This window comes from Rhinopithecus bieti, unplaced genomic scaffold (genome assembly GCF_001698545.2).
Source record: "Rhinopithecus bieti isolate Rb0 unplaced genomic scaffold, ASM169854v2 scaffold_15643, whole genome shotgun sequence".
Taxonomy (NCBI): Eukaryota; Metazoa; Chordata; class Mammalia; order Primates; family Cercopithecidae; genus Rhinopithecus; species Rhinopithecus bieti.
The window spans coordinates 847013-858510 of record NW_016808215.1 but is presented as its reverse complement, the minus strand read 5'-3'; the positions used below and the strand labels follow the sequence as shown (position 1 = coordinate 858510).

The 11498-nt window shown below is 47.7% G+C and overlaps 1 protein-coding gene across 3 annotated transcripts in view; it reads right to left on the bottom strand.

Moving 5' to 3' along the window:
• Nucleotides 1–11498, bottom strand: part of ETHE1 (ETHE1 persulfide dioxygenase) — a 26076-nt gene that overhangs the window by 995 nt on the left and 13583 nt on the right. For all 3 annotated transcript variants that reach the window (XM_017885888.1, XM_017885889.1, XM_017885890.1), the window contains 3 exons: nucleotides 4018–4147; nucleotides 1641–1730; nucleotides 338–454 (listed from right to left, as the gene is read on the bottom strand). In XM_017885888.1, coding sequence (XP_017741377.1) covers nucleotides 338–454; nucleotides 1641–1730; nucleotides 4018–4147 — 337 coding nt within the window. The remainder of the gene's footprint in view (nucleotides 1–337; nucleotides 455–1640; nucleotides 1731–4017; nucleotides 4148–11498) is intronic.

The following is an 11498-nucleotide window of genomic DNA, read 5'->3' as shown; positions in this document are numbered from 1 at the left end:
GCCCCTCCTCCCTCAGACTAAGAGTCCAGAACCCCAGACCCTCCTCCCTCAGACTAGGAGTCCAGACCCCAGCCCCTCCTCCTTCAGACTAGGAGTCCAAACCCCAGCCCCTCCTCCCTCAGACCCAGGAGTCCAGGCCCCCAGCCCCTCCTCCCCCAGACCCGGGAGTCCAAACCCGCAGCCCCTCCTCCCTCAGACCCAGAAGCCCAGGCCCCCAGCCCCTCCTCCCTCAGACCCGGGAGTCCAAACCCGCAACCCCTCCTCCCTCAGACCCAGGAGTCCGAGCTCCCAGCCCCTCCTCCCTCAGACCCAGGAGTCCAGGTACCCAGCCACTCACCTATCTGCTCAGGTTTAGGCAAGTTCAGGTTGTCCATGATTTTGACAAACTCCTCACAGCTGCGGGTGAGCCGAGGGTTCAGAGTCCTCTCCTCCTCCACGGTGGACACTGTGAACCCTAGTGGCCAAGGGAGGGGAAGGAAAGTCAAGGAGTCCAGTGCCTCAGGCCTCTCAGAACTACATTCCCCAGGAGGGTTTGGGTGCCTCTCTGGCAGGGGCCTCTCTGGCAGGGGTTCTTCCCAGAATATTCCTAAAGTAGCTTTCCCTCCTCCATGGGAACTATGGGAAATGTAGTTTTCCCCAGTTCCCTAAGCTCCACAAGTAAGGCCCAGGAAAACCCATGCCCTGCAGAATTCCAGGCATCTAGCAGTCACATAGTGTCTACATCCACACACAGCAGGCTCAAGCACTTTATATATATATATAAATTTTTTTTTTTTTTCTTTTTTTTTTTAGACAGGGTCTTGCTATGTCACCCAGGCTGGAATATAGTGGTACGATCACAGCTCACTGCAGCCTCAATCTCCTGGGCTCAAGCAATCCTCCTACCACAGCCTCTCAAGGAGCTGGCAGCATGCCACCTTGCCTGGCTAATTTTTTGTATTTTGTAGAGGCAGAGTTTTGCCATGTTACTCAGGCTGGTCTCGAACTCACTCCTGGGCTCAAACGAGCCTCCTGCCTCAGCCTCCCAAAGTGCTAGGATTACAGGTGTGAGCCCCCGTGCCCAGCCTCAAACACTTAATTTTTTTTGACCAGAGAAATTTCTGAGACTGGTAGTCTTCATGCCTTACAAAGATTACAGAGATTTACACTCCACTTTCAAAGTTTTTTTTTTTTTTTTTTTTTTTTTTTTTTTTGAGGCGGAGTCTTGCTCTATCGCCCAGGCTGGAGTGCAGTGGCCGGATCTCAGCTCACTGCAAGCTCCGCCTCCCGGGTTCCCGCCATTCTCCTGCCTCAGCCTCCCGAGTAGCTGGGACTACAGGTGCCCGCCACCTTACCCGGCTAGTTTTTTTGTATTTTTTAGTAGAGACGGGGTTTCACTGTGTTAGCCAGGATGGTCTCAGTCTCCTGACCTCGTGATCCACCCGTCTCGGCCTCCCAAAGTGCTGGGATTACAGGTTTGTTTTTTTTTTTTTTTTGAGACAGAGCCTCACTCTGTCTCCCAGGCTGGAGTGCAGTGGTGTGATCTTGGTTCACTGCAACCTCCACCTCCCAGGTTCAAGCAATTCTCCTGCCTCAACCTCCCGAATAGCTGGGATTACAGGCATGGGTCTGTAATCCCAGCTCCTCCAGGAAGCCCTCACCATGGTAATCATGAGCAGGGTAGATCAGACAGTCGCCTGGAAGTGTGAAGATCTTTTCATGGACCGAGTGGTACAAGGTCTTGGCACAGCCTGGGGAAGGAAAGATCAGAGGTCAGTGGATCAACAGGACAGAAGACTCTAACCCCTTCCTTCAAGAAGAGGGTGAAAGGATAAAATCACTGTAGCTAAACCATCTCCTTCATGTCCTGCCAATATCCCTTTGTCTAAGTAGAGAACAGGGAAAGGCATTCTAGGTGGATGGAACAGCATGTACAAAGAATTGAGGAATGGTGAGAAATTCAGCATGGCTGTAAATAGGGTTGGAATGACACCATGAAGCACCAAAGAGTGTCATTTGTGACCTTGGCTGTCACCCAGGGGATGTCAAGTAAGGGTTCTGAACAAGAAAGGTGCACTAGAAGGTAAGAAACTGAAGACAAAGCCAGGTGCAGTGGCTCATGCCTGTAATCCTAGCACTTTGGGAGGCTGAGGCAGGTGGACTACCTGAGGTCAGGAGTTCAAGACCAGCCTGGCCAACATGGTGAAACCCTGTCTTTACTAAAAATACAAAAATTAGCCAGGCGTGGTGACCCATGCCTGTAATCCCAGCTATTCAGGAGGCTGAGGCAGGAGAACTACTTGAACCTAGGAGGTGGAGGTTGCAGTGAGCCAAGATCACACCACTACACTCCAGCCTGGGAGACAGAGTAAGGCTCTGTCTCAAAAAAAACAACATAATAATAATAAAAAAAAGAAACTGAAGACATGAGGCCCAGGAGAAGAGTGTGATGCCATGGTCCCCACAAGCAGCTCTGAGTCCTAAGTAGGAGGCAAACCTCTCTTCCACCTTGCATTTCAGCCTAAATCCTTCAGCTTCCTGACTGTACTTCGAATGGATAAATGGAAGATTGGGAGCCTTGAAGAGAAAAAGACAGAGACCGAGATGCAGAGAGGAGAGAGGGAAGAGGGAGGAAGACGCCTGGGGATGTGGCTTCCCATGACCATCTCATCATGACTTCTGTCTTTCCCTCTTATCCAGCCTCACTTCTCCCTTCAAGGCAGCTAAATTCCAGGCCTAGTGTTAACCCCACATTGTCACACATGCTCAAAGGATGGCCCAACCCTGAGATTCTGAAACTACACTCCCTTTCCACAGGGAAGCTCCTAAATCTAACCACCCCTAGCAGCTAGACTCTAAATGGATCATTGCTCCCTGGCAATTAAACTGCTGGCTCTAACAACTTCTTTTTTTCTCTCTTGCTCTTTTTTTTTTTTTTTTTTTTTGAGACGGAGTCTTGCTCTGTCACCCAGGCTGGAGTGCAGTGGCACAATCTCGGCTCACTGCAACCTCCGCCTCCTGGGTTCAAGCAAATCTCTGCCTCAGCCTCCTGAGTAGCTGGGATTATAGGCACCCACTACCACAGCCAGCTAATTTTTGTATTTTTAGAGATGGGGTTTCACCATCTTGGCCAGGCTGGTCTTGAACTCCTGACCTCATGATCCACCTGCCTTGGCCTCCCAAAGTGCTGGGATTACAGGCGTGAGCCACCATACCCAGCCCTTTTTTTTTTCCTTTTTTTTTTTTTTTTTTTAGTTCTATGTGTTTCTTAGAGAGGGAGCCTCACTATGTTGCCCAAGCTAGGCTCAAATAGGTAACTAACACACCCCTGAATCTAACTGTCCCCCAAGAGCTAAGCCCCTGAATCTAACTCTTCCCATACTCTAGCATGGGGGTCCTCAACCCTGGGTACCGGTCTGTGGTCTGTTGGGAACTGGGCTGTGCAGAAGGTGGTGAGCGACAGGTGACTGAGCAAAACTTCATCTGTATTTACAGCCGCACCCCATCGCTCCCATTACCACCTGAGCTCTGCCTCCTGTCAGATCCACAGCAACATTAGATTCTCATAGGAGCACAAACCCTATTGTGAACTGCATGTGGGAGGGATCTAGGTTATGTTCTTCTTATGAGAATCTAATGCCTGATGATCTGTCACTATCTTCCATCTCTCCCAGATGGGACCATCTAGTGCAGGAAAACAAGTTCAGGGCTCCCACTGATTCTACATGATGGTTAGTTACATAATTATTTCATTATCTATTGCAATGTAATAATAATAAAGTGCACAATAAATGTAACACATTTGAATCCCCGAAACTATGCCGCGCCATGGTCCATGGAAAAATTAACTTCCACGAAACGGGTCCCTGGTGCCAAAAAGGTTGGGGACCACTGCTCTAGCAGGGAAACTCCTTGAATTTAATATTGAAGCCTCCTAAAAGTCTAATGCCCATCCATTCATTCTTGTAACAGATACTTCAACACTTGACACACATGTAACTGTATGAAGATCTTGGGCTGGATAAAGGAGCTAGTCACCTTGCTGGAAGTCTGTCCGCCCACACCCACGGATCAACAGGGCATCTCCAGTGAAGGCCATGCTGTGGTCATTCAGGACGAAGGTGACACAGCCTGGGGTGTGGCCAGGGCTGGCCCTGGTCTCCAAGGCCTGGCAGGGGTGGCAGAGTACAGAGATAGTCACCAAGAATCCTTCAAGATGAAACTGGTCCCCAAAGCCCCACCCTACTCCAAGGTCTTATCTAGATGCATATTTTGGTAAAAAATTTAGATTCCCAGGCTCTAATCTTATATTATCAGAGTAAACTCCAAGTGGATTAAATATTTCAATGTGTGAAAAATAAAACCACAAAGCTGTGACACACAACAACAAAAATACAATAATATCTGACCTCTGGTTAGGAAGGTGATATGGTTTGGCTGTGTCCCCACCCAAATCTCATCTTGAATTATAGCTCCAGTAATCCCCATATGTCATGGGAGGTAACTGAATAAAGGGGGCAGGTTTCTCCCATGCTGTCTCGTGATGGTGAATAAGTCTCATGAAATCTGACGGTTTTATTAAGGGCGGTTCCCCTGCACATGCTCTCTTGCCTGCTGCCATGTAAGACATGCCTTTGCTCTCTGCTCCTCCTTCGCCTTCTACCCTGATTGTGAGGCCTCCCCAGCCATGTGGAACTGTGAGTCCATTTAACCTCTTTTCTTTTCTTTTTTTTTTTGAGACAGAGTCTCACTGTCACCCAGGCTAGAGTGCAGTGGCCGGATCTCAGCTCACTGCAAGCTCTGCCTCCCGGGTTTACGCCACAGGTGCCCGCCACCTCGCCTGGCTAGTTTTTTGTATTTTTTAGTAGAGATGGGGTATTTTTTAGTAGAGATGGGGTTTCACCAGGTTAGCCAGGATGGTCTCGATCTCCTGACCTTGTGATCCGCCCGTCTCGGCCTCCTAAAGTGCTGGGATTACAGGCTTGAGCCATTAAACCTCTTTTTCTTTATAAATGACCCAGTCTCAGTGATGTCTTTATTAGCAGCAGGAGAACAGACTAATACAGTAAATTGGTACTAGTAGAGTGAAGTGCTGCTATAAGGAGACGTGAATATGTGACTTTGGAACTGGGTAACATGCAGAGGTTTGAACAGTTTGGAAGGCTCAGAAGAAGATAAAAGAATGTGGGAAAGTTTGGAACTTCCTAGAGACTTGTTGAATGGCTTTGACCAACATGCTGAGAGTGATATGGACAATGAAGTCCAGGCTGACATGGTCTTACATGGAGATGAGGAACTTTTTGGGAACTGGGATAAAGGTCACTTTTGTTATGTGTTAGCAAAGAGACTGGCAGCATTTTGCCCCTGCCCTAGAGATCTGTGGAACTCTGAACTTGAGAGATGATTTAGGGTACCTGGTAGAAGAAATTTCTCAGCAGGAAGGCATTCAAGAGGTGACCTGAGGCTGGGCGCGGTGGCTCACGCCTGTAATCCCAGCACTTTAGGAGGCCGAGGCAGGCGAATCACAAGGTCAGGAGATCGAGACCACGGTGAAACCCCGTCTCTATTAAAAATACAAAAAATTAGCCGGGCGTGGTGGCAGGCGCCTGTAGTCCCAGCTACTCAGGAGGCTGAGGCAGGAGAATGGTGTGAACCCGGAAGGCAGAGCTTGCAGTGAGCTGAGATTGCGTCACTGCACTCCAGCCTGGGCGACAGAGCAAGACTCTGCCTCAGAAAAAAAAAAAAAGAGGTGACCTGAGTGCTGTTAAAAGCATTCATTTCAGTTTTATGTATTCACAAAGATATGGTTTAGAATTGGAGCCTATGTTTAAAAGGGAAACAGAGCATAAATATTAGGAAAATTTGCAGCCTGACAATGTGATAGAAAGGAAAAACCCATTTTCTGAGGAAAATTTCAAGCCTGCTGCAGAAATTTGCATAAGTCACGAGGAGCCAAATGTTAATCACCAAGACAATGGGAAAAATGTCTCCAGGGCACGTCAAAGGTTTTCACAGCAGCCTCTCCCATCACAGGCCCAGAGAACTAGGAGAAAAAATGGTTACATGGGCAGGGCCCATGGCCTTGTTGCTTTGTGCAATCTCAGGACTTGGTGCCCTGCATCCCAGCTGGGGCTAAAAGGGGCCAAGTACAGCTCAGGCCATTGCTTCAGAGGGTGCAAGCCCCAAGTCTTGGTGGCTTACACGTGGTGCTGGGCCTGCTGGTGAGCAGAAGTCAAGAACAGGAACCTCCACCTAGATTTGAGAGGCTGTATGGAAATGCCTGGACGTCTATGGAGAGGTGTGCTGCAGGGGTGAAGCCTTCATAGGGAACCTCTGCTAGGGCAGTGCAAAAGGGAAATGTGGAGTGGGAGCCACCAGAGTCCCCACTGGGGCACTGCCCCTAGTGGAGCTGTGAGAAGAGGGCCATTGCCCTCCAGACCCCAGAATTGTCGATCCACTGACAGCTTGCACCATATGCCTGGAAAAGCCACAGATACTCCACATCAGCCCGTGAAAGCAGCCAGGCGGGGGGCTGTACCCTGCAAAGCCAGAGGGGCAGAGCTGCCCAAGACCATGGGAACCCACCTCTTGTATCAGCGTGACCTGGATGTAAGACACGGAGTCAAAGAAGATCTTTTTGGAGCTTTAAGATTTGACTGCCCCACTGGATTTAGGACTTGCATGGAGCCTGTAGCCCCTTCATTTTGGCCAATTTCTTCCATTTGGAATGGATGTGTTTACCCAATCTCTACCCCATTGTATCTAGGAAGCAACTAAACTTGCTTTTGATTTTACAGGCCCATAGGTGGGAGGGACTTGCCTTGTCTCAGATGAGACTTTATTTTGTTCGGTTTTTTTTTTTTCAGAGACAGAATCTTGTTGTGTCACCCAGGCTGGGGTGGGGTGGTGCAATCTTGGCTGACTGCAACCTCTGCCTCCCAGATTCAATCAAGTCTTGTGCCTCAGCCTCCCGAGTAGTTGAGACTACAGGCATGTGCCCCCATGCCTGGCTAAGTTTTGTATTTTTAGTATAGACAGGGTTTTACTATTTTGGCCAGGCTGGTCTTGAACTCCTGACCTCAGGTGATCTGCCTGCCTTGACCTCCCAAAGTGCTGGATAACAGATGAGCCACCATGCCCAGCCTCAGGTAAGACTTTGGACTGTGGACTTTTTTTTTTTTTTTTTTTTTTTTTTGAGACGGAGTCTCACTCTGTCGCCCAGGCTGGAGTGCAGTGGCCGGATCTCAGCTCACTGCAAGCTCCGCCTCCCAGGTTTACGCCATTCTCCTGCCTCAGCCTCCTGAGTAGCTGGGACTACAGGCGCCCGCCACCACGCCCGGCTAGTTTTTTGTATTTTTTAGTAGAGACGGGGTTTCACTGTGTTAGCCAGGATGGTCTCCATCTCCTGACCTCATGATCCGCCCGTCTCGGCCTCCCAAAGTGCTGGGATTACAGGCTTGAGCCACCGCGCCCAGCCGGATTGTGGACTTTTGAGTTAATGCTGAAATGAGTTGAGACTTTGGGGGACTGTTGGGAAGGTATGATTGGTTTTGAAATGTAAGGACATGAAATTTGGGAGGGACCAAAGTGGAATGATATGGTTTGGCTGTGTCCCCACCCAAATCTCATCTTGAATTGTAGCTCCCATAATCCCCACAGTTGTGGGAGGGACCTGGTGGGAGGTAATTAAATCATGGGGGTGGGTTTTTCTCATGATAGTGAATAAGTCTCACATGATCTGATGATCTTACAAAGGGCAGTTCCCCTTCACACGATGTCTTGCCTACCACCATGTAAGCAGTACCTTTGCTCCTTCTTTGCCTTCCACCATGATTATGAGGCCTCCCCATTAAACCCCTTTTTCTTTATAAATGACCCAGTCTTGGGGTTTTTTTTTTTTTTTTTTTTGAGACAGAGTCTTGCTCTGTCACCCAGGCTGCAGTGCAGTGGCACAATCTTGGCTCACTGCAACCTCCGCCTCCCTGGTTCAAGCGATTCTCCTGCCTCAGCCTCCTGAGTCGTTGGGATTTCAGATGTGCACTACCAAACCTGACTAATTTTTGTGTTTTTAGTAGAGATGGAGTTTCACCATGTTGGTCAGGCTAGTGTCAAACTCCTGACTGCGTGATCCACCCGCCTTGGCCTCCCAAAGTGCTGGGATTACAGGCATGAGCCACTGCGCCCGGCCTTCAGGTATGTCTTTATTAGCAGCGTGAGAACAGACTAATACAGACGGGATATTCAAATGTGACATCTAAAGTGATAAATCATTAAGGAAAAGATCAGTCAGAAGTTTCTGAATGGCAGCAACACCATAAACAAAATCTAAAGAGAACCAATATGTGGGGAAAATATATTTGTAACATATACATACCACATGGTCAATATACTTAATATACAAACAGATCTTACAAATCAATTTTAAAAAGTTAAGCACACTAATATAAAAATGAAATACTCAACAGTCATTAAAAGCAATACTGTTGAAATAAAATTCAATAATATTTTACACTTTTAAAAATACAAAATAGGCAGTAGTGTCTGGGCACAGTGGCTCACACCTGTAATCCCAGCACTTTGGGAGGCCAAGTCGGGCAGATTACCTGAGGTCAGGAGTTCGAGACCACCCCGGGCAATGTGGTGAAACCCCATCTCTATTAAAAATACAAAAATTAGCCAGGTGTGGTGGCACATGCTTGTAATCCCAGCTACTTGTGAGGCTGAGGCAGGAGAATTGCTTGAACCCAGGAGGCAGAGGTTGCAGTGAGTCAAGATCGCACCATTGTACTCCAGCCTGGATGACAAGAGTGAAACTCCACCTTAAAAAGAAAAGGGCCAGGCGCAGCGGCTCACGCCTGTAATCCCAGCACTTTGGGAGGCCGAGACAGGCAGATCGCAAGGTCAAGAGATTGAGACCATCCTGGCCAACACGGTGAAACCCCGTCTCTACTAAAAATACAAAACAAATTAGCTGGGCATAGTGGTGGGCACCTGTAGTCCCAGCTATTCAGGAGGCTGAGGCAGTGAGAATGGTGTGAACCCAGGAGGTGGAGCTTGCAGCTGAGCTCGACGAATCGCGCACTGCACTCCAGCCTGGGCGACTGAGCAAGACTGTCTCAAAAAACAAAACAAAACAAAACAAGAGATAGTGAAAAAAGTGGCCCTTAGAGTGAGAAATGATATTTACAAACATAAACACTAGTCCTTCCTTATCTGCAGGGGATACCTTCAAGATCCCAGTGGATACCTGAAACCTGAGATAGTGTAAACCCTATAAATACTGTTTTGTTTTGTTTTGTTTTGTACAGAATTTTATTTCAATTTTGTACAGAGTCTGGCTCTGTCGCCCAGGCTGGAGTACAATGGCATGATCTCGGCTCACTGCAACCTCCCCCTCCCAGGTTCAAGCGATTCTCCTACCTCAGCCTCTCAAGTAGCTGGGATTATAGGCGCCCACCACCATGCCCAGATAATTTTTGTATTTTTTTAGTAGAGACGGGGTTTCACCATGTTGGTCAGGCTCGTCTTGAGCTCCTGACCTCAGGTGATCCACCCGCCTCAGGCTCCCAAAATGCTGGGATTACAGGCGTGAGCCACCGTGACTGGCCAATACTATGGTTTTTTTTTATCTGATAACCAAGAAGGCTGCTAAGTGATTAACGGGCAGGTAACATACTCCTATACAGCATAGATACACTGGACATAGGGATAATTCATGTCCTGAGTGGGATGGTGTGAGATTTTTATCATGCTACTCAGAACTATGTACAATTTAAAACTTACTAATTGTTTATCTCTAGAATTTTCCATTGAATATCTTCAGGCTATGGTTGACCACAGATAACTGAAACCACAGAAAGTGAAACCACAGGTAAAGGAGTTGTACTGGATCCAACAAAGTTCTTGGATCCAAAATATATAAAGATCATGTACAAATCAATAAGATGGACTCCCTAATAGAAAAATTAGCAAAGACTTGAAAAAAACACTTTGCAAAAGAGGGTGCCCAGATGGAACAAACACATTAAAAGGTGCCCAACTTCATCTGTCATCAAGGAAATAAAAGTAAAACCACAATAGGACGCCACTACACAACACCAGAATGGCTGGAATGAAAGACTGATTTGAAGCAACTGAAACTGTCATACACCATGGTGGAAGAGTACACAGAAAACTACTGGGCGGTTTCTACTAAAGCTAAATCTACACATACCCTGTGGCTCAACCCTTGGTATACATGTGGTCCTTGACTTAAGATGGTCTAAGATTTTTTTTTTTTTTGTAAACAGAGTCTCACTCTGTCACCCAGGCTGGAGTGCAGTGGTGTGATCTCGGGTCACTGCAAACTCTGCCTCCCGGGTTCAAGCAATTCTCCTGCCTCAGCCTCCTGAGTAGCTGGGATTACAGGAACCCACCACCATGCCTGGCTAATTTTTGTCTTTTTAGTAGAGATGGAGTTTCACCCTGTTAGCCAGGCTGGTCTCAAATTCCTGACCTCAAATGATCTGCCCGCCTTGGCCTCCCAAAGTGCTGGGATTACAGGTGTGAGCCAGCCACCAGGCCTGGCTTTTTTTTTTTTTTTTTTTTCAGACAGCGTCTCTCTCTGTCACCCAGGCTGCGGAGTGCAGTGGCATGATCTCAGCTCACTGCAACCTCGGCCTCCTGGGTTGAAGTGATTCTTGTGCCTCAGCCTTCTGAGTAGCTGAGATTATAGGCACGCACCACTGTGCCTAGCTAATTTTTGCCCACACTGGCCTCCCAAAGTGTTGGGATTACAGGTGTGATGCACTTGATGACTTACAATTTTGTGACTTTACAATAATGTGAAAGTGATACATTTTATTTCTTTTTTTCAGTAGAGATGGGCTCTCACTATGTTGACCAGCCTGGTCTTGAACTCCTGGCCTCAAGCAGTCCTCCCATCTCAGCCTCCCAGCGTGCTGGGATTACAGGCGTGAGCCACTGCACCCAGCCAAAAGTGATACGCTTTCAATAGAAATCATATTCCATGCACCCAAACTGCCATTCTATTTTTTACTTTCAATACAGTATTCAATACATTACATGAGATATTCAACACTCTTGCATAAAATAGGCTTTGTGTTAGATGAGTCTGCCCAACTGTAGGCTAATGTAAATGTTCCGAGTACTTTAAGGTAGACTAGACTAACCTATGATGTTTAGTAGGTTAAATGTATTAAATGCGGCCAGGTGTGGTGGCTCACGCCCGTAATCCCAGCACTTTGGGAGGCTGAGGCAGGCGGATCACAAGGTCAGGAGTTTGAGACCAGTCTGGCCAACATGGTGAAACACCATCTCTACTAAAAATACAAAAAATTAGCCAGGTGTGGTGGTGTGCACCTGTAATCCCAGCTACTCAGGAGGCTGAGGCAGGAGAATCGTGTGAACCCGGGAGGCAGAAGTTGCAGTGAACCAAGATCACGCCACTTTACTCCAGCCTGGGCAACACAGTGAGACTCCATCTCGGGGGAAAAATATATATATATATATTATATATA